This window comes from Bos javanicus, chromosome 2 (assembly GCF_032452875.1).
Source record: "Bos javanicus breed banteng chromosome 2, ARS-OSU_banteng_1.0, whole genome shotgun sequence".
In the NCBI taxonomy this organism is placed as follows: domain Eukaryota; kingdom Metazoa; phylum Chordata; class Mammalia; order Artiodactyla; family Bovidae; genus Bos; species Bos javanicus.
The window spans coordinates 107334226-107361895 of NC_083869.1; the positions used below are offsets into that span (position 1 = coordinate 107334226).

The following is a 27670-nucleotide window of genomic DNA, read 5'->3' on the forward strand; positions in this document are numbered from 1 at the left end:
CTTGCTGCTGCTGCTGCTGCTAAGTCACTTCAGTCATGTCCGACTCTGTGTGACCCCATAGACAGCAGCCCACTAGGCTCCTCTGTCCCTGGGATTCTCCAAGCAAGACTACTGGAGTGGGTTACCATTTCCTTCTCCAATGCATGAAAGTGAAAAGTGAAAGTGAAGTCACTCAGTCGTGCCCAACTCTTAGCGACCCCATGGGATTTTCCAGGCAAGAGTACTGGAGTGGGGTGCCATTGCCTTCTCCGGCCCCCATCCTTAGGTGGGTCCAAAAGTCACCTCATTAACATACCAAGACACGTTGGCCACTCTCAACACTTAGGGAATTCTCAGGGTTTTGGGAACTGTGAGCCAAGAAGAATGGGCAAAGACCAAATAATATATAAGAAATACATTTTGGTCATATGAGTAGCCAGTTTTTTCTTATAAATCATAATATTGAATTCCCCATAAGATATATTTGGACTTTTGATCTCCAGAACGTGAGATAATACATTTGTGTTGTTTTAAGCTACTAAGTTTGTAGCAATTTGTTACAGCCTGGATAGGAAACCATTGCGGCAACAAATGTAGCTGGGTGATGGCTATGTTCTTAGGATGGGCAACAAGCTGCTCCAGTTCACCCAGCTCTCATTATGCTGTGTCTCCCTGACACAGAAGACCAGTGCCCACTGTCATTTAACATCACATGCTCAACCCACATCACACATTTATGTTAGCTTGGCTCTTGCAGCAATGAGTTCACAGCCCTAAGCAGGCTTCCTGGCAGGGAAAACGGAGAAGACAAGGGTGCAGGGAGACACACCCAAGGCATGTTGGTGGAATATAGAGTCTGCATCTGGTTGGTAATGTGTGTCTGAGCGTGCATGCTCATGCACAAACAGGCATGACTGAGTGTATATCTATTTTCTCAGGATATAGACAGATCCCCTGAATAAGGGCCATAAGCTCTTGGTAGGTGAGCAGGTAATAGTCCATATTACCAAATAGAAAACTCTTGGACATTCACATAGAATCTAGAAGACAATGCCAAACACTCCCTGATGAGGTATTGTTTAGTCCACTCACCCAGCGTGGGTGTCAACTCTCTCTTTGGATAGCTCTCTCTCTTCACTGTGCCTACTGTTATCTCCATCTTTCCTAACTCCTTCTCAGAGTCTCACCTCCATCTTGAAGCAGTGTGGCAAGGTCATCAAAGTTCTTTGTTTGCTGTTGGCTGTGCCACATGGCACATGAGAGTTTAGTTCCCTGATCAGGGATCAAACCTGAGCCCCTTACAGTGGAAGCTCAAAGTCTTAGCCACCAGGAAAGTCCCCATCAAGGTTTAAAATGTCTCCATGGATTCCATTTGGGAGAGGTGGAGCTGAGCCTCACCGCACATCCATTTTTTTTTTTTTTTTTTCAGTTGGAGCGTCTACTAGCTGTCCTCCTCCTCACAGCACCATCTTTCCTATGGGATAGCTCCATGTCTTCTCTCCTCCTGCTATCCATGCTGGCTTGGTTCACATGCTCCACTGAGATGTTCTTGCTAAGGTCACCAGTGACCTCCATCTTGCCAAACCAGAGATCATGCCTCTCTCTTCATCTTTCTCAGCCTCTCAGCAGTATGCAAAATAACTGATCCTTCCTTTATAGTGTTTCATAGTTGAAGTACTTCCTTCTTGGCTTTGATGACACTTCTGCTCCTGGTTTTTGTCCTAGCCACTCCTTCTTGGTGGTCTTTGATGGCTTACCTCTAAAGGGTGTTCTTCATAGCTCATTCCCAGGCTTTCCACATGCTTTTTCTCCCTGAAGGAGCAATAGTTGAAAGTGGGTGATGAGTATATGGGATTTTATTATGTTATCTCTACTGTGGGGTGTATTTTTAAATGTCTGTAATTAAAAGCAATTGTAACTTATCTAGGGTTACTCAAAAAAGAATAGCTAGAGTATAAACATCCCAAGCTGCAGTGCAAGAATAGAATAAAAAGAAAGCCATATCACCTATATGTTGATGGTTCTCAAAAGTACTCCTCCATTTTGGACCTCTCCTCTGAGGTTCAGAGTCACATGACTGTTTGGCTTTTTGATATCATACCTTGAAAACCCCTTAGACATCTCAACACAACACAAAGTAGAATTCTTATCACACTCCCTGGAAAACCTGCTTCTGTCCTAGGCTCCCAAAAGTGAAAGTCGCTCAGTCATGTCTATACCAGTCCATGCAATTCTCTAGGCCAGAATACTGGCACGGGTAGCTTTTTCCTTCTCCAGGGGGTCTTCCGAACCCAGGGATCAAACCCGAGTCTCCTGCACTGTAGGCAGATTCTTTACCAGCTGAGCCACAAGGGAAGCCCCAAGTCTGAGTGAATAATACCACCTTCCTCCCAAGTCCTTAGGTAAAAATGGAGGACTGTCCTCTATTCCTATTTCATTTTCTTCCTCCCCTCTTTTATTAATTAGAATGTTTTAGCTTCAAATCATGGAAAGCCTAGCTACCAGCAGCTTAAACAATGGGTGTTTAAGAAATCTGAATGGAGGGCAGTTCCAGGATTGGTTCAGTGATGTGACCAATAAGTCCAGTATATCCAGCTTTCTGCTCTGGCATCCTCAAAGGCCTGGTGATGTCTTCTCTCCTGATCACAGGATGACTACCACAGCTCCAAGTATCATGCCCTCATATGACACCATCCTAAGGCAGGAAAGGGGGGCGGTGGTTTCCTCCCACATCTCTTTTTATCAGAGAGAAAAACCTTTCCTTAAAGCACCCCAACAGACTTTCCCTTGTATCTCCCTGACCTCAGGCCTAAACTAGTCATTGGAAGGGGGGACTGGAACTACCATGAATGGTTTGGACTAACCTATACTTACCCTTGGAAAACGCAATGGCACCCCACTCTGGTATTTTGCCTGGAAAATCCCACGGGTGGAGGAGCCTGGTAGGCTGCAGTCCATGGGGTCACTAGGAGTCAGACACGACTGAGCGACTTCACTTTCACTTTTCACTTTCATGCATTGGAGAAGGAAATGGCAACCCACTCCAGTGTTCTTGCCTGGAGAATCCCAGGGACGGGGAGCCCGGTGGGCTGCCATCTATGGGGTCGCACAGAGTCGGACACGACTGAAGTGACTTAGCAGCAGCATACTTACCCTTAGGTCTAGAGAAAGGCCATCTTCCTTGACCAAGTGGAAGGGTGAAATATTATACAAAATCAGGACCACGCCAGCAAAGAAGACATGGAGGCAGGGGTCAGGTAAGGCTGTTGGGTAGGTCTGCACAGCCCAGATTAGCATGTCCTATAGCTTCAACCCAGCTACTTCCCTCACCCCTAGTTTAGTCCAAGCTACCATCCCCTCATTACCGGATATTAACCATGGTCTCCTCACAGCTCCCTGCTCCCACTCTTGAACCTCTATAATGTACTTTCCACATAGCAGCTGCAATACTCTCTCTAAAACAAAACACGAAGTAGGCCATGAGGCTTGCTTAACCCCCCATCCCCCATCACACTTGTAATAAAAGCCATTCTCAGGACTTCCTTGGTAGCCCATTGGCTAAACCTCCAAGCTCCTAATTCGGGAGGCCCGGGTTCCATCCCTGGTCAGGGAACTAGATCCCACACACCACAGCTGAGTTTGCATGCTGCAGCTAAAGATCCCGCAGGCTTCAGATAAGACCTGGTGCAGCCAAATAAGCAAATAATTTTTTTTTTAAAGCCATTCTCCTTCCCAGGTCCCTTTACCTCTGTGAACTCCCTCCCTCCATCTCCTTATACACACCAGACTTGCTCCTTTGCACTTGCTATTCTCTCTGCCTAGAGCACTACAATTCAGATCTTGGTGTGTCCCACTCCTTATTAATTTCAAACATCACCTTCCTGGAGAGTGGCTTCTTCTCAGTAGTAGCCCCCTCTCCTACTCTCTCCCTACCCTGTCTCCTTCTGTGCCATTATCTGTTTTGTTTTCATTAAGTGTTCATTGCTATCTGAAATTTTCTTGTTTGTTTAGTTATTCTGTCTTCCCACAAAAATACAAACTCCTTGAAAGCACAGACTCTTTTTGTCTACTACCACTGTATCTCTGGCAACAGTGCTTGGCACACAGCAGACAGTAAACATTGTTCAAGGAATGAAGAATATTGATTACCTCTCATTTTATAACTTAGATACATTACATGCTCTTTAAAAAAATCTCAGGACTTCCCTGGTGGTCCAGTGGTTAAGGCTTCGGCTTCCAGTACAGGGGGTGGGGGTTCAATCCCTGATCCAGGAGCTAAGATCACATATGCCTCATGGCCAAAAAAACAAAACATAAAACAGAAGCAATATTGTAACAAATTAAATAAGACTTTTAAAATGATCCATATTAAAAAAAAAACTTAAAAAATAAGTCTCTTTACTCTTGTTTTATATGAGATTCCTCCCCCTGCCTGCCTTGAAGAGAATTTTCTCTGCAGAATTAGTGTTGTCAAGGTTGACTTTGAGATGCCTAACTTCAAAGACCAGTTGGGAGAAGTTGGAGTGCTAGCAGGAGACTCTGGGGCACAGTGGGCCCCAAATCCTTCCATCTGGATAATAATTCCAGAGGTCTATGGCTTCGTGGATCAACCCAGTGTAGACTGGGCTTTCTCACCTTTGAAGTGTTGGTTGGCTGTGTCTTCTCTCCAGGGATCCTGGCCTTTTAGTTCCAGGTAGGAGAGAGAAGCAGAGAAGGCGATGGCACCCCACTCCAGTACTCTTGCCTGGAAAATCCCACGGACGGAGGAGCCTGGTAGGCTCCAGTCCATGGGGTCGCTAAGAGTCGGACACGACTGAGGGACTTCACTTTCACTTTTCACTTTCATGCATTGGAGAAGGAAATGGCAACCCACTCCAGTGTTCTTGCCTGGAGAATCCCAGGGACAGGGGAGCCTGGTGGGTTGCCATCTATGGGGTCGCACAGAGTCGGACACGACTGAAGTGACTTAGCAGCAGCAGCAGGAGAGAGAAGACCTCAGTTCATGGCCCAAACCAGGGTTAACCATCTTAATACTCTGGGTCACACCCTGGTATACTAGGATGAAAAGGGCTCTGATAAAGCCCCGCCCTCAAGATAATTCTTTCACCATTTGCCATACTGACTGAAGATTCACATTAGAAACTACTTCCTGGAGAGGGTTGCTATTAATAGACAAGACTCTTTTATTTGCTAAATCTGACATTCCTATTCCTGGTCACGGCGCTGGCTGGAAGTATGACTGGAGAGAGGCAACGTGGTTTCCAGGCAGCATTAGGGACCATTTGAGGTTAGTGGTCATGCATTTGAAGTTAGATCAGTCAATATAGTTCTGGGGTTTTCTACAGCCACTGTTTAGTGGGTCAGTGCAGGCAGAATTGGTGAACAAATGGATTTAACCAGAGTTGTGGTTTGGTCAGTCAAGGAAACTGAAGCTAAAGGGAGACAAGGGAGTTGAGGAGTATGTAAGGGAATGATCACCACTGACCACGGAATTTAAAATAAAAACACAGGAGAGGATGAGGAATATCGAAAACTCTGCCATGTGGAAATGGGAGAGGCACAGACCCTGAGTCCCAGAGAAACCATAATTCTGCCCCTAATTAACTCCCTCGTGCCAAGAGGCAGCAATTTCCTTTTCTTCCTCAGGGAGTAGAGGCCTTCCCTTGCCTACCTCACACAAAGTTGTTGAGGGACTCAAAGGAGATAAGGGCGTGGGGTGGTGGTGGGGGGTTGAGGCTGCCCTGGGAACAACAAAGCAGGATACAAATGGGAGAGAGTAACATTTTTATTGTCCCAGGCCATATGGTGACGACTTCTGTGGGAAATAAGGCCAGACTAGACAAGCAAAGACTTGCATTAGAACAGGGAGAGACTGTTAGGAATGGCCTTGAAACCCTGCTCAGTATCTTGCCTTGCCTGTGGACTACAGCCAGTTCTGGACTAAGAACATGCATCTTGTTTAATCTCACAGTATACAACCTCTCCCCAGTCTACAGATGAGAAAACTCAGGCAAAAGAAGTTAAGTGTGTGCTAAGTCACTTCAATCATGTCTGATTCTTTGTGACCTGTGGACCATAGCCCACCAGGCTCCTCTGTCCATGGGATTTTCCAGGCAAGAATACTGCAATGGGTTGCCATTTCCTTCTCCAGGGGATCTTCCTGACCTGGGGATCAAACTCATGTCTCTTACGTCTCCTGGAGATGGGGCTATCCTGAGCTCTAGTTTCTGCTGTTCTCTGGTATTCTGAGTTTCCACCCAGAAAGGCCCAAGTTGATCTCCTGCCCTAGGTAACTCATTATTTCTGGTCCACTGCAGACTTTTCTTAGCCCCGCCCACTCCTCTTCCAGTCCTCACCAACCCTGGGGGGCTGGGAGGGGTTGGGGGTAGTGCTGCAGCTCAGACAGCTTAGTTTCTAAATCCTCTCCCACCTGTGAGGGCCAGGCTGAAGCACCAGGGGTTGTGTGACTGAGCAACAGACACCGTGTACCCAGAGACCTGGATACCTGTGTGGGGCTACCAGCAGGCCCCTCCTCTGCAGGCACCTCCTCTCCTGCCTGGGCCCCGGGCCCAGCGCCTGCCTGCTGCCTGGTAACCAAGTCAACAGACCTGCCCTCCTGGGGCTGTTTCTAACAACATTCCCCCCCACTGAGAGCAGACCAGAGAGTATAAGGAGGCCAGCAGGCTCTGTGTCCCTCACAGACCTGTCCCCAGCTTTGGTCTTGCAGCAGACAGACAGACGACCCCAGCTAATCCCAGCCAGGCAGCATGGTAAGCAGAGGTGGGGGGCTGAGGATGCAAATGAGGGTCCCTTGTGTCCAGGGGTTCATGGGCTGTAGTGTGGAGGCAGGTGAGGTAGGGGAAAGGGAAAGAGACTTGCAGATGGGAGTGTGGCCCCCCAAATGTGCTAGTATGCAGGGGCCTGTTCAGGGGATGGAGAGGGACAGGTGATGGTAACTAGGACCTGGGTAAGAGCCTGAGCAGCTGCTGAAGGGCTTTGAATTTAGGGGTAGGGAGAGTGGGATGAGCAGGACGCAAGTAGAAAGTACAGGCAATTTCCTGTAAACCTGGGCCCCTGCTGGCCTCTGGTTCCAGCCCCCAGCTGTAAGGACCCATCCTCCTAGCCAGTCCTTTCCCTGTGCCTTGATCTGACTCCTCATTTCAGCTATGTACCAGGGGGGAGAGAAATTAGGGGTGGGAGGGTGCTATGGGGGTGGGGTGGGGCTTATTTGATATCTGTTACAAAAACCTGCCCCCCAGGCAGGACAGAAGAGCAGTTAGAAGTGTAGTTGGAGCCAGGCTGTCCCTTCTCTGAATATTCCTGGTTTTGCTCATGACCTTGAGCGAGTTGTTTGACTCCTCTGAGAGTCAGTAAAATAGGGTAATAAAAATACCTACCTAAGGGGGGCGTTATGAAGATTAAATGAGATAGTGTGTGAACCGCTTAGCACAGTGCCTGGCACCTAATCAGTGCTTAACATATGGAACTAAGCACCCGAATGACAAAGCCTGCAGAGTATGAAATTATACTATTTTAACCGACAAGGAAAGGCAATGGGAGAAGCCGCCTTGAAGCATGTCCACGTCCCAGAGGGACAGGGGTTTGAGGCCAAGTCTGTGTGACTCCAGGGCCTGGGTTCTGTGCCCATACCCAGAGTGAGGGGCATTGTTTCCAGAGTCTCAGGCATTCTCCACGTCAGACATGCCTTGCATGGGCCCTCAGCTGTGGAGGCCAGGTCAATGTCTGGCTCTGTGCATGGGACCTGGGCAGGCTCTGAGATACAGCAGCAGGCATCGGCCCTGCTGGGTGATTGATGAGCTGAGTCAGCCCTCCCTCATGGACCTGGGGATTTCTGGAGTCCTTTGACCCTGAACCCTTCCCAGCTTAATTCATTATTTTCTCTTTTTAAATTTTTCTTTCTTTCTTTTTGTCTGTGCTGGGTCTTTGTTGCTATGCAAGCTTCCTCTGGTTGTGGCAAGCAAGGGCTATTCTCTAGCTGCGGGGTGTGGGCTTCTTGTCATGGTAGCTTCTCTTGTTGCGGAGCAACAGGCTCTAGGGCGCTCGGGCTTCAGTAGCTGCAGGTCAAGGGCTCAACAGTTGCGGCTCCCGGGCTCTAGAGCACAGGCTCAGTAGTTGTGGCACACGGGCTGAGTTGCTCTGCGGCATGTAGGATCTTCCTGGATCAGGGATCGAACGTGTGTCTCCTGCGTTGGCAGGCAGATTCTTTCCCACTAAGCCACCAGGGAAGTCCCTGTGACTTTCTCTTACTATGACCCCCGGGGTTGGGTGATGGGGGAATGGATAAGGGGATCCAATAGAAATATGGCCTGACCTAGTCTGTGTTGTGCAGTGAGCCAGGCAACTTGCATTCTTTCATCTGCAGAGTAATTCTAGGAGGGGGCTCTTATTATTGTCATTTCTCATGGAAGATGCCCTCAGAGTATTGAAGACTCTTGCTTGAGGCAAGTGGGGAAGTTATGGGGCTGGGATACAGATGGTCTCTGTATTAATCCCAGTCATCCAAAAAAATCACAAGAAGTTAAGGCCCTTGTATCATATTTACAAAATCAGAGAAGTGTTCAATTTGTGGAGAAAGCATCTTCTTTAAAAAAAATCCTGAAATATTTCAGATATGCAAAAAGGTATAAAGGATAATATGATGAACACCTGCTACCCAGCTTAAGCAATAGAATCCTCTGACTGCATTCACTTCCCTCCTGTACCAAACAAAACCATTATTCCAAATTGGGTGTTAATATTTCCTTTGCTTTTTTTATTTTTGTAACACATTCCAAGAATATATAGCAAACATAAAAATGTATCTGTAGATGATGCATACAAGTTGAAGATTCACATAAATAGTATCATGTCATGATTCCTCTTAATTTTCTTCTTTTCTGGTAAGAATGTTTTGGAGTAAGATTCTTTCTTGTATTCACCCACGCCCACTTCTGAATCATTCTTTATCTACTTTCTCCTGTTGAGGGCCTTCTAATTGGCTTCCGTCGCTATGGTGCTATGACTGTTCCTGCACCTGTTTTCTTGTGTACCTGTGTGAGAATTTCTCTAGAGCAAGAGCATCTTCAGCTTTTCTGATATTGCTAAATCACTTTCCAAGACAGATGCATCACTTTGGGCTTCTAGCAGCAGTGTGAGAATTCTCATGTCTCCACAACTGCCACATGATTAAGCCTTAAAGCTTGGGGAAATTTGGTGGGTGTGCCTCAGTTTTCTGTTTTTCTTTTTTTATTTTATGGCTATACAATGGGACTGGCAGGAACTTAGTTCCCCATCATGGACTGAACCCTGACCCTCATCAGTGAAAGTACAGAGTCCTAATTACCGGATGGCCAGGGAATTCCTTCATTTTGTTTTTAAGGTCTGCCATAAACACTTCTCAAAGGGAGCAGGAAGAAACACTCTGGGATCCCACTTCCCACACTGTCACATATCTTAATCATATAAAAGTCTCCCTTTCCTAGACAGTGAGCTTCTTAAGCACAGGGACCAGGTGTTAAGTGTTATGAATTTCCAGTATCTGCACAACGTCAGGCACATAATGGAGGCTCAATACAAGATGAAGCAAGTGAGTCAAGTCTCTCTGATGCTCATGGGTGCTCCCCAGAGCAGAGACCTTTCTCTTTTCTAGGACCAAGCGGGTTACCCCAGTCCTGCTTCAGGGGCAAGAGTTCTTTGACCACCAGCCTTGAACCATGTGAGGAAGAACTTTCCTCCCAGACTCTCTTCACTCCAGAACCACACATAGCCAAGAGGAAAGAACAGCACACACACATCCATTCCAGGCCCACGTTCCCCTTCTTCACTGGCATTTCTAACTGTAAAGTGAATCCAGAGTTCTTTCTGCTCTTATAAACCTCATCCTTGTCTCTCAGCCCTGAAACCTCACTTGGTTCTTGCTTTTCTTATTAATGGATGCTACTTTCTTTCTGGATGTGAGTCGGTTGACTGTTGTGCTCTGGCAGACTCATCTGAGCCCCTCAATGTTCCTTAAGATGCTTAGTCACTGAGAAGGACTCTATAATCTTAGAAATGGTCATATCTTCTGCTTCCCCTGAGGGTTTTATCCGCACCCTACATCCCCCGGGAGATGGGGCACAGAGAGCAAAGTCTAGGAACTTCTGCTCTCAGCTGGAGAACCACTCAAGGAAGGAAGGCAGGAATCATGTCCAGACATGATACCCTTCTCTCTGCCCTTTGCCCACTCAGCGTGAGTGCATCTCAGTCCACGTGGGGCAGGCCGGCGTGCAGATTGGCAATGCCTGCTGGGAGCTCTACTGCTTGGAACATGGGATCCAACCAGATGGGCAGATGCCCAGTGACAAGACCATCGGGGGAGGGGACGACTCCTTCAACACCTTCTTTAGTGAAACTGGGGCTGGAAAACATGTGCCGAGGGCGGTGTTTGTGGATCTGGAGCCCACTGTGATCGGTGAGTGATGATCAGGCCCTGTCACGCCTTGTCCCAGGTACCCCGGCAAGTCATTCTCCATAACTGGAGAGCCCTGGAGTTGCGGTTTCCAGTTGCTGCAGCCAATCAGAACTCCAGATCTGCTATCACTCAGCTCCAGAGTTTCAAGGTCACCACACATCCCTTTCCTTTTTATTGACGTACCCTTAAAGCCAAGAGCAATAGCGACTGCCTGAATGGGCCTGGTGACCCCACCCCTTCTGTGTACCCTGGGGCTCTGGGAGCCAGGCTGCAAGGGGCAGGGCACCTACAATTCTGTCCATTGCAGATGAGGTTCGGACGGGCACGTACCGCCAGCTCTTCCATCCAGAGCAGCTCATCACTGGCAAAGAGGACGCTGCCAATAACTATGCCCGAGGCCACTACACCATCGGAAAAGAGCTCATTGACCTGGTGCTGGACCGGATTCGGAAGCTGGTGAGAGAAGGGTTGAGGGCTGGGAAGGGAAATTTGCATTCCTGTCGTGAAGTGATCTGGAGGCCAGATGAAGAAGGGCAGTTTCCATCCTTGGGAGAGTCTCCCAGACAAGAATTAAACACACAGGATCAGGACTAGTAAGGAGGGGAGGCAAAGGGTGGGTTCCAGTCCATAACTGGGTGTCCCCTTTATCTCCTACAGTAACTGGCCCAATGCTGTGCAGAGTGGCCACCAGTCGATTGGCTGCCTGGCCAAGCTACGAACGCCCATACGCAGTCCCAGATTGTCAGCCTGTATTGTAGGGATGTAGACAGAAGGCCCTGTGAAAAACAGGGATCCAAGTAACACCAGCCCAAGGCTCTCTGATCAACTTGGGCCTTCAGCAAGGATGTGGACCAGGTTTCTAGGTTGCTGATCTCAGTAAAGAAGCCCTCCAGAGACATCAGAAGTTAGATCAGGAGGCGGGCATGGGTAGGAAACCAGGTGGAATTGGAAAGTTATGATAATAAATGACTGTTGGCACAAGAGTAAAGAGAAATGTTTGTGGAAGGTCTCGGGAGGTTTGAGAGAGAAGGAGGGGGAAGGAGAGGAGAGTGGGACTGCCATATCAGAGCCTATATTTTGCCCCTGGAAAAGTCTTCCAAGGATTTTATGAAACTTTTGGGGAAATCGCAAAGAGCACAAGCTGGTTCTTTGCTGTTGGTCAGTAGTGCTTCAGATCCCACGTTTCTCTTCGCTCTAGGCTGACCAGTGCACGGGACTCCAAGGGTTCCTCATCTTCCACAGCTTTGGAGGGGGCACTGGCTCTGGCTTCACCTCACTGCTGATGGAGCGGCTCTCTGTTGACTATGGCAAGAAATCCAAGCTGGAGTTCTCCATCTACCCAGCCCCCCAGGTGTCCACGGCCGTGGTTGAGCCCTACAACTCCATCCTGACCACCCACACCACCCTGGAGCACTCAGATTGTGCCTTCATGGTGGACAACGAGGCCATCTATGACATCTGTCGCCGCAACCTGGACATCGAGCGTCCAACTTACACCAACCTCAACCGCCTCATCGGCCAGATTGTCTCCTCCATCACAGCCTCCCTGCGCTTTGACGGTGCCCTCAACGTGGACCTGACTGAGTTCCAGACCAACCTGGTGCCCTACCCTCGCATCCACTTCCCCCTGGCCACCTATGCACCAGTCATCTCTGCAGAGAAGGCCTACCATGAGCAGCTGTCGGTGGCAGAGATCACCAACGCCTGCTTCGAGCCTGCCAACCAGATGGTGAAGTGTGATCCCCGCCACGGCAAGTACATGGCCTGCTGTCTGCTGTACCGTGGAGATGTGGTGCCCAAGGACGTCAACGCCGCAATTGCTACCATCAAGACCAAGCGTACAATCCAGTTTGTGGACTGGTGCCCCACGGGCTTCAAGGTCGGTATCAACTACCAGCCCCCAACTGTGGTGCCTGGGGGAGACCTGGCCAAGGTGCAGCGTGCCGTGTGCATGCTGAGCAACACAACCGCCATCGCTGAGGCCTGGGCCCGCCTGGACCACAAGTTCGACCTGATGTATGCCAAGAGGGCGTTTGTGCACTGGTACGTGGGTGAGGGCATGGAGGAGGGTGAGTTCTCCGAGGCCCGGGAGGACATGGCTGCCCTGGAGAAGGATTATGAGGAGGTGGGCATGGATAGTGTGGAGGGGGAGGGAGAAGAGGAGGAGGGGGATGAATACTAGCAGAATCCTTTGTGTCTGTCCTAAATAAAGTGCTGTGGCCTCATTGTCTCCCAAATGTCTTTTTCTCTTGGGAAAACCACTGGGGATGGGTTCCTTCATAAGAGATAAGAAGGCTAGTATCTTAGCCTGGGTTCCCCAGAAAGCAGATCTGACTTCAGATTTCATTCCAGGGAGCAGAATGAAGGCTGAGGTGGGTAAAGCAGAGAAGGAGGGAGAATTCATCCTGGAGAGGATGTAGCGGGATAAATGGCATCTTAGAACCATTCCTTGGGAGATTGGGCAGGAGAGGAGGTGAGGGTGGGGAATTTCTACACTGGCTCCATTCTCGCCTTGGTTAAACCTTCCCCGCATCAAGCTTTAACTCGCCTGTACTTCCAGGTTGCACACACTTGGGCGGCAGGGTCAACAGGGAAGACCTGGGGGCAGGAGGTGAGGCGCTGTTAAGTTGTGAAGCTGGTCTGAGCCACACAGGGCTGCAACAAGAGCCTGGTTGAGGCCAGGAGATTCGACATGGTGTCTGACAGAGGTGTCTGACAGAGCTGGTGCTTACTAGCGCCCCTTCTGTCCTCTTCAGGCAGGAGGTTTGAGTGAAGAGAGGTAGAGAGTCCAGAAGCTGGCATTAAGGAAGAATGGTGGCACAGTGGCAGCAACCGTGGAGCAATGGCTGGGGGTCAAGAGGGAGCCTACCTCCCTGAAATCATCATCTCACTCATCACTTTTAGATAAAGACAAACGACCTGTCTTCAAACCTATGCCACAAGCACAACTTCCAACCGGACGACTGCCCCCAAATCCTTGTGTGTAGATTTTCTGTAATGCCTTCTGGGCTGGAGGGATGGTTTGATCACTGGAGGTCTAGAACTAGGGCAACCCCCACCCCTACTGCAGCCCCAGAGATGCAGTGCCTAGTGTTGTCCTTGGCACTGTCCTCCCTGCAGCCTCCCTTTCCCAGGCTTGGATGCTGGCAAGGAAATCCCAAAATCAGCAAAGCCAGGAAGCTGCTATCACCCTTAGGGCTGGAAGAGTCAAGGTATGAGATGATGATGCCAGAGCTTTGGAGCCAAGATCACCAGGTGACATCTGGAGCCACAGTAGAGCTACTCAGAGGGACCAGGAGCGGGGAGGAGGGTGGGTGTTTGTCAGGGTCTTCCCTGGTGGACTTAGACAGTAAAGAATCCACCTGCAATGCAGGAGACATGGGTTTGATCCCTGGGTCAGGAAGATACCCTGGAGAAGGGAATGGCTACCCACTCCAGTATTCCTGCCTGGAGAATTCCATGGACAGAGGAGCCTGGCGGGCTACAATCCATGGGGTTGTGAACAGTAGGACTGCTGCTGCTGCTGCTAAGTTGCTTCAGTCGTGTCCGACTCTGTGCGACCCCATAGACCATGACTGAGCAAATAACACTATACTATACCAGAGCCATGCAGGAGACGCAGCATCACCTGAGTTACTTTCTGATTTTGACGGGAAGAGAAACAGACTGGCTTCGCCTTTCCTTACACCCTCAATCGCCAGCCAGTGGTTCCCACTGGGTGAACCGAGACACGCACTAGTTGGTAAGAGAAGACCTAGGAAAAAGGGGGTGCAGCCTATGAGATACAAACCAGGGCAGGAAAGGTGGGTGATTCTCAGAACGGGGTGAATAAAACACATACCTCCACACACCTGCACCTGGGCCTAGCCCAGGAGGCCACTCAGGTAAAACTGGAAAGGCAGTGACTCCTCCCCTTCCCCATATGGTCCCCCTCACCTGTCCCTGTCACTCTTGTCTCGTCTCAATAATTATTTTGTAATTAGAGGATGGAGTGGCGGCACCACGATGGTGAGAAGTTTAGAGCAGAAAACAGGCACACCCGGCCCAACAGTTTCCTCCCTCTATTTTGCAATGATTTTCTCAGAGACAGAAAGGATTCTCAATGCCTCTCTGAGGATTTCAGCTGACAGGTAAGCTCTGTCCTGGGAAGACAGAGGCCTGCAATTGTGTGTCTACTTGTGCGATGGGCTTCGGAGAATCATTTAATTATTCTGAAACCCATTTTGGCTGAATAGCTAGCTCAGCTGTATCCTCCAGTCTGCTTTTATTGATTTTTTTTTCCCCTCTAAAAGGGCTGAATTTCAAATCTCTATCCTGTGTCTTTCTATCGACTGGATTCAAACTTGGGGAGGGAAGAGGGGTTATTTGAGGAGCTTTTAAAACCCAAGAAAAATTGTTGTTTATTAAGCACCTATTATATACTAGGCCCCACATTCATACTATCTTTTTGATTTTTTTAATTAATGATTTTTTATTGGTCACCCCTCAAGGCTTACGGGATCTTAGTTCCCTGACCAGGGATCGAACCTGTGCCCCTGCAGTAGAAGCATGGAATTCTAACCATGGGATCACCAGGGAATGCCCAATACTACCTTCTTTAATCCTGAGGTAAATATAATTATTGTACCCACTGGACTGGAAGGTCCATGGGAACAAGGCCTATTCTCTCAGGATCTAGAATGCTGCCTGACACATATTAGATTCTCAAATCTGTTTAATGAATGCCTCTTTTATAGATGTGGTGACAGAGGCCTGGAGAAGTCACGTGACTTGCACAAGGCTACTCAGCGAGGAAATGGAGAAGTGGGGATTGAAACCTGGGTCAGTCTGGCCAAAACTGCTGCCTCCTCTTCCTCGGTGTTCTCTCCTCCCACCTGCAATAGATCGGGGCACCACTCCAGAGGTCACCTCGTCTAGACCTGCCAGGTCCCCGGTGCCCAGACGGTGACTCAGCTGCCTCGAAGGCAGGGAGGGGGTGACGCTTGACACTCCCTTGCCCAGGCACCGTGGGAGAGGGCGCGGGGGGCCGGTGCAGGGACCCAGCTTCCAGGGCTGAACAAGGGCCAAGGCGTCTCTGGGGCCAAGCTTCAAAAGCTCCCCACAACTGACATCCAATAGGTGAGGGAAGGCCCTGAGAAAGGTGAGGTCTTCACCTGCCAACATGGCTGGGCATCCACAGAGGTGGCCAGGCTCCCCTCCTGATGGCTGTACCAGCCAGCCCACTCTGGGCAGTTGGAGGACCACCTCCTCTCGGATCTGGTGAGGCCTCCCAGTTAGTAACTCTGTCGGCAAGTTCTGGCAGGCTTAGGTTGGGCTGGGTGTGGGTGTGGGAGGTGGCAACCCAGATCTCCATGGGGTAGCTGGGAGTGCCCATCTAGCCTGGCTCCTGAGGACTCCCTCAGTGTAGGGGAATGCTTTCATCCCCGAGGCTTCTAAAGCCAGGGTACAATTACCTCCTGAAAGCAGACACAAGAGACAGAGCCCCAACTTTGGGTTCCACCCAACACATTTCCTCCCTTACCTCTGATGTGTCAGGAACATGCCTGCCTCCAAAGTTGCATTCCCTTCTAGCCTCCCTCCCCCTGCTTGCCTCACTGTTGCCATTCCTTCCAGTTTAGGTCACAGTCACCCAGAACCCATCCAGCTCCGAGACCTCTCCTTCCTCTAGAGTCTCTCTCTTCTGTCTCTATTGCTCATTTGATACTTGGCATGGATCGCCTTGTAGCGTAGCACTCAGCTTCTTTCTGATATCCCATTTCCCCAACTAGATTTTAAAAGATTACATGTGTATTTGACCAGTTATTATGTACACACACTTCAGAATTCAAAAGGTACCAAAGAGATTTACAAACAGCAAAAATAAGTCCCCTTCATTTATTCCCCTCTTGGCAGCCATCATTGTTCATGCTTTTTGTTATTATGGTATTTCCTTCCAGACTGCTGAAGTGTGCACACTAATGTATACTAATGTGTGCACACATTTAAATATACTTTGTTCTACATCTTGTTTTTTCACTTAACAATAACATAGCATTACATATAGATATGCCTCATTCTTTTTGGTGACAATATAGTATTCCATAGTGCATTGTATCATTACTTATTTAACCAGTCTGCTATTAATGGTGTAGTATTTAGGTTATTTCTAATTCTTTGCTATTGAAAAGAATGCTGCAACACTTGCACATACTTTTTTGCATATATGTACAACTACAGATTACTACAATTGGCATTACTGGGTCAAAGGGCACACACCTTTAATTTAGATATATACCTCATACTGCTCTCTTTAAAACTTATATCCAAATTACCCCTCCCACTACCAATATATGAGACCTCCTGTGCTCACAGCCTTTCCCATATAACGTACACTTTTTGATCTGCATCAATCATCTGAGGAGTGAAAGTATTTTCTTGCAGCTTTCCTTTATAATTCTCTTACTATGAATGAGTTTGAACAGCTTTCCATATTTAAAAATCAGTACTTTCTCTTCTGTGAACTGTCTTTGCTGTGCCCGTTGCCCATTTAAAAATTACATTGCTCGTCTTTGCTCATAAGTTTGTTGGAATCCTTTGTGAACAAAGGAAATTAACCCTTTGCTTGCTACTCGTGTTCCACATAATTCCCTTCAGCTGTTGTTTGTCTGTGCCCCAACAAGGTTTTCATCTCCCTCAGTACAGGGACTGAAACTTAAATCTCTTTATATTCCTAGTCTTAACATAATACCACATACATGGTAAGTGCTAGACAAAAGTCTGTTGAGATAAGAGAAGTAAAAAGAAAGAGATTTGGAAGACTTTGGAGTGACCTAATCAAGAAAAGCTATGACAAACTTAGACAGCATGTTAAAAAGCAGAGACATTACTTTGCCATCAAAGGTCCGTCTAGTCAAAACTATGGTTTTTCCAGTAGTCATGTGTGGATGTGAGAATTGGACTATAAAGAAAGCTTAGCACCGAAGAACTGATGCCTTTGAACTGTGGAGAAGACTCTTGCGAGTCCGTTGGACTGCAAGGAAATCAAACCAGTCAATCCTAAAGGAAATGAGTCCTGAATATTCACTGGAAAGACTGATGCTGAAGCTGAAACTACAATACTTTGGCCACCTGATGTGAAGAACTGACACATTGGAAAAGACCCTGATGCTGGGAGGGATTGGAGGCAGGAAGAGAAGGGGATGACAGAGGATGAGATGGCTGGATGGCATCACCGACTCGATGGACCTGAGTTTGAGCAAGCTTTGGGAGTTGGTGATGGGCAGGGAAGCCTGGCATGCTGCAGTCCATAGGGTCGCAAAGAGTCGGACATGACTGAATGACTGAACTGATTGAACCTAATTGATTCCTTCCTCTTATACCAAGGTCAGTCAAGACTGGAAACAGTAGAAACTCTGGCAAAAAAAAACAACAGGAAATCATCCACCCAATCCCACCCCCATCCAACACACACACACATATAACTGGAGAGATACTGGGTAGCATACAGTATCGATACAAGGGCTGCCAAATAAGACTCTGCAAACAGGTAGCCATCAAGGGAAGTTGGGCAGTCCGTACCACAGTCAAGGTCAGGGCATGGGACAGACTGCCTAAAAGACCCTGTCCCCTCCATTCACTGCAGAGAGGCCTCCTCCCACCCAGGCATTGAGGTTGACATTCCCTCCTCCAGACACTAGAGGCCACTGCTGGCTCTACTGCCACCGCTGTAGAAATGAATTCTCAACTGCCCCTGCTTCTCTGTGACTTGTTCCAGATTGGAGATTCCCAGTGGCCCTCCCGACTGGCAGAGTGTCTGGCTTTTGCCTGCGCCCTTGGAGCCAGGGAGTCTGGGAGAGAAAGTGTCAGGTTTTGTGGCAAGTAGTGGCCTGCTTCCCATCAAAGCCTACACAGTGGGAATTCACCAGGTGTAGGTAGGTAGGAGGCTCAGAGACTGTGAGCAGCCAGGAAAACTGGACAAATGCACTCCAGGCTCTGCTTTCATGTCTGGCTCAAGCCCTTCTCTTTGATGAAAGTATTTCTGGGTCACCCAGCTTAAAATACTGGATTCACATAACCATTATTGTTCAGCCTGTAATGATGCCAGAGTTTTTGTACTAAGAGCCTGTGCTGTGTGCCTAGTAGTGTCTGACTCTTTGCTACCCCATGGACTGTAACCTGCCAGCTCCTCTGTTTATGGAATTTTCCAGGCAAGAATACTGGAGTGGGTTGCCATTTCCTACTCCAGAGGATCTTCCCAACCCAGGGATCAAACCTGCATCTCTTGTGTCTCCTGCATTTGAAGGTGGATTCTTTCCCACCTGTACCGCCTATTCACTATACCTCATGTGACTTTCAAAGAGCCCTAGGCATTACCTGTATTTAGGGAGAAAAAAAACGAGTCCTTAGAAGTTTTCCTGTCACACAGTAGCACCAGGTTGCAAAACCAGGTCTGTCTGTTTCCAAAGCCTTGGGTTTTCCTAGTGGTCTATACTGCTGGGCTGGTATCTTAGGTTGGAGCTCTGTTAAGTTAGGGACTGGGCCACAGTCTTCTTTTTACATCCTGGCAGCATCTACAATATATAAGATACTCAATTAATGTTTGTGCATTGGCCTGGATAGCAAGTGGAAGCCAGTTCTAGAAGGTTCTCTCAATTTCCCATGAGGCCATGGGCTAGAAATCACTTTAAAATGGAAGAGGTCTACTCAGGATCAGTTTGGAAAGAAAAACCTCGAATCTGGGGAATTTCCTCTCTTTCTGCCCCCCACCCCAAATGTGTCAAAACCCTTAACAACATGTTCCCATCTGTTCATTATTTAATCATCCAACGGATTATTTTTGAATCCCACTAACTGTCCTTAATACTCTAGTGAGAGAGAGGAAAAAAAAAAAGGACATAATCTCTACCCTCCGAAATTGACATCCTAGTTAGGGAGGTGAATGTCAGTCAAATAAACAAATGCTAATCTGTATCTCTGACCAGTGTGAGGAAATATGCCAAGAACAGCTATGAGAGGCAGGTCTGACCTACTCAGGAAAATTGGGCGGCCTCTTTTGACGATGGGGCTGGAGCAGGGATCTGAAGAAAGGGGAGGATTTAGGCCCCGAGGGGAGTCTGTGGGCCCTTGAGGTGGCAATTTTCCCCGAGTCACCGAGCCTGTCTGTAGGAAGGCCACAGAGGGGCCAGGGACTGGGAGGCTTGTTTGTTGGCGAATGCGTCACGCTTGAATGGAACCTGCCGCTGTCTCCCAGGTCCCATCTGGGGATGACGTTGTTCTGGTGCAAGCCCAAAATAGCCGGCTCCGCCTCCATCTCCCGGCAGCCCCTGCAGCAGCACGGCCCCCAGTCCACCCCCCAGGTGACAGGCCGAGCCGGCCTCCTCTGGGTCTCTAGTAGTTTCCGTGCCGCTGACGCACGCTTGCGCGCACAGCTGGGCCGGCCGCGTCCTACGCAGCAGCCGCGAGCCGGGCAGCCGGTGCCAGACGGTTCCCGGAGGGGGGCAGGGGCGGGGCGCTGCAGGAGGCCAGGAACTCCTGGCGGAGGAGGTGCGGGCGGGGGGCCCCGGTTAGGCTGGGGGGCCCTTGGCGTTTGCGGGCTGCGATAGGGCGCCCCGGCTCTGAGTCCCGAGATAGCCGGTGGCACCCGCCTGCCAGGGCCGATAAGGCTGCCGGAGGGAGTCTAGTCACCGGCCGCGAGGAGAGCCAGCGGGCTCTGCAGCCCCCTGAGGGGGTCTTCAGCCCCAGGGAGGGGCTCTCGGTTCTTTCGGGTCTGACTCTACCTTCTCTACCCCGCAGCCCTCAAGGAGACCCGCCTGACGACTAACGAGTTGCCATGGCATCCTACTACGAGATCCTAGACGTACCGAGAAGTGCGTCCGCTGATGACATCAAAAAGGCGTAAGTGCCTCCGCCGTGCATCAGAAAGCCACTCACCCCCCCCCCCCCCCCCAGCCACCACCCCCGGGCCCTTCAGAGGCAGTGCGGAGAGAGCCAGGTCCTTAGAAAGGACTGGGGTGGGGTTGGAAGCTTCCTCAGAGAGTGGCCCCCTGTAGGGAGGAAGGAAACCCCTGGATGAATAGGGGAAAATGTGTAGGCAGAAGTTCTGTTTAGGAGCTGCAGTGTGGGCTTTTTTTCCAGTGCACCCTCCCGTCCTTTCCCTCAGTCTTCACTCCTACCCCATCCCCCAGCGTCTTAAGTGTGGGCTTTCTGAGCATGCAGTGCAGACATGCTCAAGCACTGAGACCAGGAGGGACCAGCGGCCTCTGTACCCTCCATGGACACGTGTAGCAACCCCAGACCAAGCTAGCCCCAGGGAAGGGTTAGGGCTGGGACTTTCTCCCTCTCAGGTTATCATCTGCTGATGCAAGTATGTAGTCCTAGCACTGGCTGCAGAGGGGAGAGAGAGGGACTCCATTAAAACACTGCTGCAGAGGCAGCCCTAGCAGCTGGGACTGACCTGGATCTGAGTGGTGGAAGGGCCATGGTGCGCTAACAGGAAATGGGTCATTGTGTTTCCGTGTGGGAAGTGCCTGCCTTTGTCCCCTGACCCTCCCCTCTGAACCCACTTCCTGCAGGTATAGGAAGAAGGCATTACAGTGGCACCCAGACAAGAACCCAGATAATAAAGAGTTTGCTGAGAAGAAGTTCAAGGAGGTGGCCGAGGCGTATGAAGTGCTGTCCGACAGTAAGGGCCAGGGTCAGGGGTCAGGGCAGGCCAGCACCTGTCACTCCCACTTCATGCCCATCACATTGCTTCCCAAAGCCATGCTGCCAGCACCCTCGTCACCTCCATGCCTCTTTCAACCTGGCAATTAAGTGCTCCTCTATCACAGGGACTCTGGAATTCTTTGTTTCAATTGAGAGGAGCACCTACTCTGTGCCAAGCACCCTTTTATTTTTCCCCTGATCCCCTGTCTCAGTGTCTGTTCCCCAGGGTCTGATAGTTGCGGCATACGTCCTGATAAGGGGAAGGAAGCAAGGCAGGGAACCAAGGTATGCTGAGCCTTCTCTGAGCCAGGCCTTAGGGGGTGTAATCTCCATGAGTCTTCATAGCCATTCTTCAAGACAGGATTTATCATCCCATTTGGCAGGCAAGAAAACTGAGGCTGAGAGAAGTGGGGTAACTTGCTCAAGGAATATGACTCCAGGTCTTTCATTCATTAATTCAAAAAATATTCACTGAGTGCTCAAGGTACCAGGCTCTTGTTGGGCAGAGGAACAATGAAGGACAAATAGGCTATGTCCTTGCCCTGATGGGTTTATCACAGTCTGGTCAGGAAAGATGGACATTAACCAAGTAAATGCAGAGACAAGGTTATTCTAAAGGAATAATAGGGTGATGTGATAGGGAATAGGGAATCACAGGCACCAACTTTTGTTAGGTAGTCACGGAAGGTCTCTGTGACATTTAGGTTAAAGCCCTGATTAATGATAACACAGTGATCATTAGTTAACATTTATGAAGCACTGAGTGTCAGGGACTGTGCTAGGCAGTTTAGGTGGATTATCTCATTTAATCCTTGCAGCTATGAGGTCGGTGCTGTTATTGTGTCCATTTTACAGATGGGAAGGATCCCTTGTGTGAAGGGCTGAGCTGCTGCTAAAACCATGGCCATGTTCATATCCCCTGTTCACCCTCCTGCCCCCCAAGTGTCAGTCTCTGGACAGTCTTCAGACGGGCCTAGCCTGGAATTTGGGGGTGGGGGGAGGTGGCCGTCATCCCAGAGGAAGGGAGAAATGATCCAGTCTCTCTTTTCAGAGCATAAGCGTGAGATCTACGACCTCTATGGCCGGGAAGGGCTGACTGGGGCAGGTAGGTGGAGCGGGGACACCCCGGGACAGAAGTGGGTCAGGGAGAAATAGGGAGGCCAGTCTTCTGCAGTGGATTCTTGTTCTCACTCCAGGCTCCTGGAGTCTCCGAGCCTCGGGTGGGGTCCCCTCACTCAGGGCAGGGTGCCTGCCCTGAGCCCTCTCCCCATGCTGCCTTTCCTCCAGGAACCGGCCCGTCTCGCGCGGAAGCTGGTAGTGGCGGACCTGGCTTCACCTTCACCTTCCGCAGCCCAGAGGAGGTCTTCCGGGAATTCTTCGGGAGTGGAGACCCTTTCGCAGAGCTCTTTGGTGAGTGGACTTGGTGGGCGTCTGACGAGCTGGACGTCTCCCTCCAGGCCCGCCCTCCATCAGCCGGGAGGCCTTAGGCAGGAGCTGAGAGGGAAACAGAATTCCACAGACAGAAGACTTTGTGGGGGTGGATCCAAGTGAGCGCTGGGACAGAATCTCACACATGCCAGAACCCTCGTGACCTTATAGTGACACTTCAGAGACTCGCCTTACGTAAATGATAACAACAGTAATTCATTGTTAAACCTCCACAGTGACAGCCATGCAAGCAAGACTCAGAACATCATGGGACAGTGATAATGCCATTACAAACAACAATAGACGCTACCTATTTGAATGGTTAAATGAACCCTGGGAGATAGATAACTTTATCCCCACTTAGAGATGAGAGAACTGAGGCACATTCAGATAACTTGCTTAGAGTCCCACAGCAGATGGCAGAGCGTCTGCCTGACATCACACCAGGCTTATGCCTAAAACTGAAGGAGATGTTCCTTCTGCCCGCCTTCCTGTATTAACGGTGGCCACAATTGACCAGGGAACTTTTTCATATATAACACTAAAAATGAATTTGATTTGTAAATCAGTCCAAGCTGAAATGTACCCAGTTGCTTAGCAGCTTCTATTTCAAGACTAAGACTAAGCAGGGTTCAGGGTCTTCTTTGGTGGTCCAGTGACTTAAGACTCTGTGCTCCCAATGCAGGGGACTGGGGTTCAGTCCCTGGTCAGGGAACTAGATCCCACATGCCATAACTTACACCCAGTGCAGACAAATAAATGTTTAAAAAAAAAAGAAGGGTTCACACAGTGGGGGGCGGGGGAGGATCTTTTCACCAGATGATGGTTCATCTGCTTACTCATTGCAGATGACCTGGGCCCCTTCTCAGAGCTTCAGAACCGGGGTTCCCGACACTCGGGCCCTTTCTTCACCTTCTCTTCCTCCTTTCCTGGGCACTCTGGTAAGTGCCATTCTTTCCCATGCATGCAAGCATTTGGAGTCCTGGAGCCCCTCACCTCAGCTTGTTGTTCTCCCACGCCTTCTCTCTCATGTCTCCAGAGCCCTGCCTCACAGAGGTTCTCGGCCCTTTGTGAGCACAGCCTGCCTGCCGAGTGCAGCCTCTGTCTAATGCCCCCTCCTCCCCCACCCCCCTTGTCCCGATGCCAGATTTCTCCTCCTCGTCTTTCTCCTTCAGTCCTGGGGCTGGTGCTTTTCGCTCCGTCTCTACGTCCACCACCTTTGTCCAAGGACGCCGCATCACCACACGCAGGTGAGGGCTGCTTCTGGGACCATGCCAGGGCTGGAGGGTGAAGTGGCAGTGGAGGGGCTGCAGACGACTCGAGAGGCAGCTCCCTGAGGGCAGAGCCCAGTACGTCTTGTCCAGTGCAGTGCAGAGCCCGGACAGACTCCCGCAGGATTCAGGCCCGCCTGCCCAGTGAACCGTGCTGTCTCCCACAGGATCATGGAGAACGGGCAGGAGCGGGTAGAAGTGGAGGAGGATGGGCAGCTGAAGTCTGTCACAATCAATGGTGAGGAAGGGCCCAGCCACTGATCCCTGGCAGGAAGCCCGAGGCCCCAGAGCCCCCTCCCCAACCTACTCCTCTCTGTACTCCCCTAGGCCAGGGAGGCCAGACTGGCAGGATCGGAGATGGTGATCCAGGGAAGGGGTAGGGGGGCCGGGACACAGAATCGTGGGCTCTCAGAGTGCCCGCTAGTCACCATTGTCATGAGTTGGGATGTCTGGAGTTTGCAGAGCACATGACTAGTTTCAAAGCCCTTGCACACACACCACCATATCCCCAATATTCTTACAGGAACCAGGGGAAAGCAGGGCAGTTTGCACTCGCCCTACTTTTCATTTGCAGAGATGGAGCCTGAGCATAGCTAAACGGTCCTAACTCCTGGGCAGCCCCACGCCCGAGGCTTTGACCTACTTAGTGAAGGGTGAAGCCAGGAATGAAACTACAGGATGCAGGGTTCCTGGGGCTGACCTCTTCTTCCCACAATGCCATGCGGTACAGGATGGTCACCTTTTGGTGCCCGCTGACTCTGGGAGCTCTGTGTGCTAATAAGGGCACTTCACAAGCTGTCTTATTTAATCACTGGAACCATTTGACAGTGTAGGCACTCTTGTCATTCCCATTTTATGGATGAGGAAAGGGAGGCTTAGTGAGATTGAATAATTTGCCCAAAGAGACAGCTTGTACCTGCTGAAGCTGAATAACTGGCCATGCTCATAACCATGCTAGGTTTCAAAATGCATGCACCCCCACTTCCAGAGGAGGGGCTGAGAGTGGCCAGAGTGCATGAGGCCACCTGGCAGGCTTCCCGCGGCCTGGATCAAAGGGCCTCATGGTGGCTGTGACTCCTGCAGGTATCCCAGACGACCTGGCCCTGGGCTTGGAGCTGAGCCGTCGTGAGCAGCAGCAGTCTGTCACCTCCAGGTCAGGGGCCACGCAGGTCCGGCAGACCCCTGTGTCACGACCCCTTGACGGCAGCCTCTCTGAAGAGGATGAGGACCTGCAGCTTGCCATGGCCTACAGCCTGTCAGAGATGGAGGCAGCTGGGAAGAAACCAGCAGGTGGGCGGGGGGCACAGCGGCGACGGCAGGGGCAGCCCAAGGCCCAGAACCACGATCCAGGCGTGCGGGAGCCCCATGAGGGTGCAAGGGGTGACACAGCCAAGCCCAGCCCCTCTCCGGAGGAGAAGGCCACACGCTGCCTCATCCTCTGATCACCAGGCCCAGCCCACCCAATTCAGGGGCACTGGGAGTCCTGGTCAGAGAAGGGCATGGCCTGAGTTGCAGGAGACCCTCTCCACCTCGGTGCCCCCTCCCAGGTCCACCCCTCCCTCCAGCGTGGATTTGCTGTGCTCAGCCCACGGCTGAAAGGTGCCTGGTGAAGTCCAGGGTGGGGGGACCTCAGGGCAGCGGGAGGGCCTGAGGAGCCAGGATGAACTTAATTCTTATTAGACGGGGAGTTTCTAAGGGGCATTAGTGGCTTGGGTCCGGCCTTCATGCCCAGGCCTTCTGCCACCTGTGTTGCTGAATGATGTCAAGGAAGGAGGACTTGGCCTGAGGTTCTCTGAGCCAGAGTGGGCAGCCACAGCTCTCCTGGTCTGCTGCAGACACCCCTACCCCGGTTTCCGCGCGCAGTGTTGAGCTCTGACGTCTCTGTTGCTTCCCTCCTGGTGCTGCTTCTCCTCCCTTGCACTCTTCTCTCTGCAATTCCCCGCGAGCTACATCGCTTGCTTTCACTGCCTCCTGCCTGGCTGGGACTCCCTTCTTCCTTTTCCCCAGAAGGCCTCTTTGTGGCGAGGAAGATGCTGTGGCCCGTAGGGCCATAAGGTCTTCCGGGGAGGCTAGCTGGGTGGGGCGGGAGCCTCTCGGCCCGTCCAGATTCAGAACCGGAGCCTACTCCTCCTCCCTTCCTCTTGCTGCCTCAGCCTGCCCCCAGCCTCCGGACTAGCCAGAGGTGAGGCCGGCTAACCCTGGAGAGGGGGGATAGGGCCAGGGTGCCCCAGGAGGGAGGTCTAGGAGGGACCACACCCCATCCTCCCGCACCATGCATCAGGGCTCAGGGAGAGGCCACAGGGCTAGCCCAGGGCTGCATGCTTAGCTCTGCCCTCCACGGCTTGCGGCTGATCCTCTCTCCTGTCACCCCACCCCTGCTCTCTCCCCAGATGTGTTCTGAGCTGGATGTCCGGGACCCAGAGTTGCTGCACAGTTCCAACAGGACAGCGCCCAACCCTGTGCACTGGGAGGGGACCCTCCATCCCTCTCCCTCACCCGTGCTGAGCATAGAGCCGGGCCTGGGCGGTGGGCGGGGGCCGGGTGGGAGGTAGGCTTAGCCTGTAAACGCTTCCCAGGGTGTTTGGTGCTGTTTCCTAGGGACTACAAGTCCCAGAATGCAATGCACCTCGCCTCCTTTCTGTTAGATCATGCTTGGGGGAAGTGGTGTGCAGTTAACTGAGCTGTGCATCTTGGGATATGTAGTTCCAGCTCTGGTCGGCCTGTTAACTCATTGTGAGATGGGGACATCTTGTCATTTGATTTGTCCCTGGCAGGGGTGGCAAGAATGTGGATGAAGGGGGAATGGTCTGAGCTTCGTTTCCCCTGATACCTCTTGCTAGCGCTGGGGTTAGAGTGTACAAATCAAAGCCCTGAGGCATCTGGGAGAGGTTATTTTCCTGTGGGCAGTCCTGGGGTCTGAGAATGAGCCAGGGCGGATTGGCTGAGCAGGGCATGGTCTCAAGAGGGCTGATGGGCATGGGCTGGTGAGAGCTTGGAAGGTGGAAGGCCACCCTAGCGCTCTGGGGTGTGTGTGTGTGTGGGTGTGTGTGTGTGTGGCTGGAATCAGCATGTGATGGGTGCTCCGGGCATGCTGCTGCTTGTATGGCTCCTTTGGCCTCTGACCCTGCTGCCCATTCTTTCTCTCCAACACCACAGAAGCTGCCTCTCCTCCTCCCTCCCTGGGGAGCCCAGTGGCCGGGGAGGGAAGTGGTGGAGCCGGGGTGTTGCCAGCCCCTGTGCCGTTGAGTCTCAGTGAGCTATCAAAGCCAGCTGGGCTGAGCTCAGACCAAGAGGGAAACACTGGAAGTCAATAAAGCTGAGTTTCGAGAGCTTGGTGGTGTGCTGTGTCCTGTGTGCTTCCTTCCCACCGGCCAACCCTGTGGGGCCAGCGGGTGACACACCTCCCTTTATTTCTCAGGCATCCAGAGGTCGCAAGCCTTCCCGGCTGACAGCAGAAGTCCCCTCTTTGACTAGGCGGCCCTCCCCTAATATGGTGTGGAATCCCAGGCCGTGCTCACATGCCTCACCTCTGGGGGCCCCACAGCGGGCTTTCACAGGCAGCTGTTGTTCTCCGAATGCAGGACCCCACCACCCAACTACTGCAGGGTCTGCAAGCACAGCTAGGACCAGATCTGACTGGACTGAAAGCTGAGGCCAACAGAAAGCCAGAGACATGTGGTGAAACACCTCTCCAAACCTCCTCCCGAGGCCCAGAGACTGAGCACCCCCTCCACAGGTCCTCTTAGCTTATGGCTAGCATCCCGTGTCAGAAGCCTGCCTCTCTTGCATGGAGTGGCGTAAGTCTGCCCCACGCAGGGTCCAGGGCCCAGGGAGGTGAAAACTAGGTACCTCCCCCATC

At 51.0% G+C, this 27670-nt stretch overlaps 3 protein-coding genes across 9 annotated transcripts; 2 read left to right on the plus strand and 1 right to left on the minus strand.

Moving 5' to 3' along the window:
- Positions 1 to 6639: 6639 nt before the first annotated feature.
- LOC133229230 (tubulin alpha-1D chain) lies at positions 6640 to 12659 on the plus strand. Of its 2 annotated transcripts, XM_061385728.1 has the most exons (4): positions 6640 to 6749; positions 10207 to 10429; positions 10737 to 10885; positions 11628 to 12659. In XM_061385728.1, exons 1-4 carry the CDS (start codon positions 6747 to 6749, stop codon positions 12609 to 12611), a joined length of 1359 nt encoding a protein of 452 aa, XP_061241712.1. In that variant the 5' UTR covers positions 6640 to 6746; the 3' UTR covers positions 12612 to 12659. The 2 variants fall into 2 exon arrangements, with proteins under 2 accessions (XP_061241712.1, XP_061241721.1); XM_061385737.1 differs by lacking the exons at positions 6640 to 6749; positions 10207 to 10429 and adding an exon at positions 10495 to 10577.
- Positions 12660 to 15125: 2466 nt separating this feature from the next.
- LOC133256192 (uncharacterized) lies at positions 15126 to 20239 on the minus strand. The gene is made up of 4 exons (XM_061431089.1): positions 20230 to 20239; positions 20185 to 20189; positions 19438 to 20084; positions 15126 to 18978 (listed from the first exon to the last, which is right to left on the minus strand). Exons 1-4 carry the CDS (start codon positions 20237 to 20239, stop codon positions 18936 to 18938), a joined length of 705 nt encoding a protein of 234 aa, XP_061287073.1. The 3' UTR covers positions 15126 to 18935.
- On the plus strand, positions 19781 to 27140 carry DNAJB2 (DnaJ heat shock protein family (Hsp40) member B2). 6 transcript variants are annotated; one of them, XM_061385773.1, is made up of 10 exons: positions 19796 to 19881; positions 20201 to 20302; positions 20980 to 21089; positions 22164 to 22217; positions 22400 to 22522; positions 23389 to 23481; positions 23688 to 23790; positions 23979 to 24049; positions 24895 to 25101; positions 26202 to 27140. In XM_061385773.1, the coding sequence occupies exons 2-10, from the start codon at positions 20238 to 20240 to the stop codon at positions 26210 to 26212; spliced, it is 837 nt and encodes a 278-aa protein (XP_061241757.1). In that variant the 5' UTR covers positions 19796 to 19881; positions 20201 to 20237; the 3' UTR covers positions 26213 to 27140. The 6 variants fall into 6 exon arrangements, with proteins under 6 accessions (XP_061241753.1, XP_061241757.1, XP_061241748.1 ...); XM_061385766.1 differs by having other exon boundaries at positions 19863 to 19951; XM_061385769.1 differs by having other exon boundaries at positions 19781 to 20302.
- The last annotated feature ends 530 nt before the right edge of the window (positions 27141 to 27670 follow it).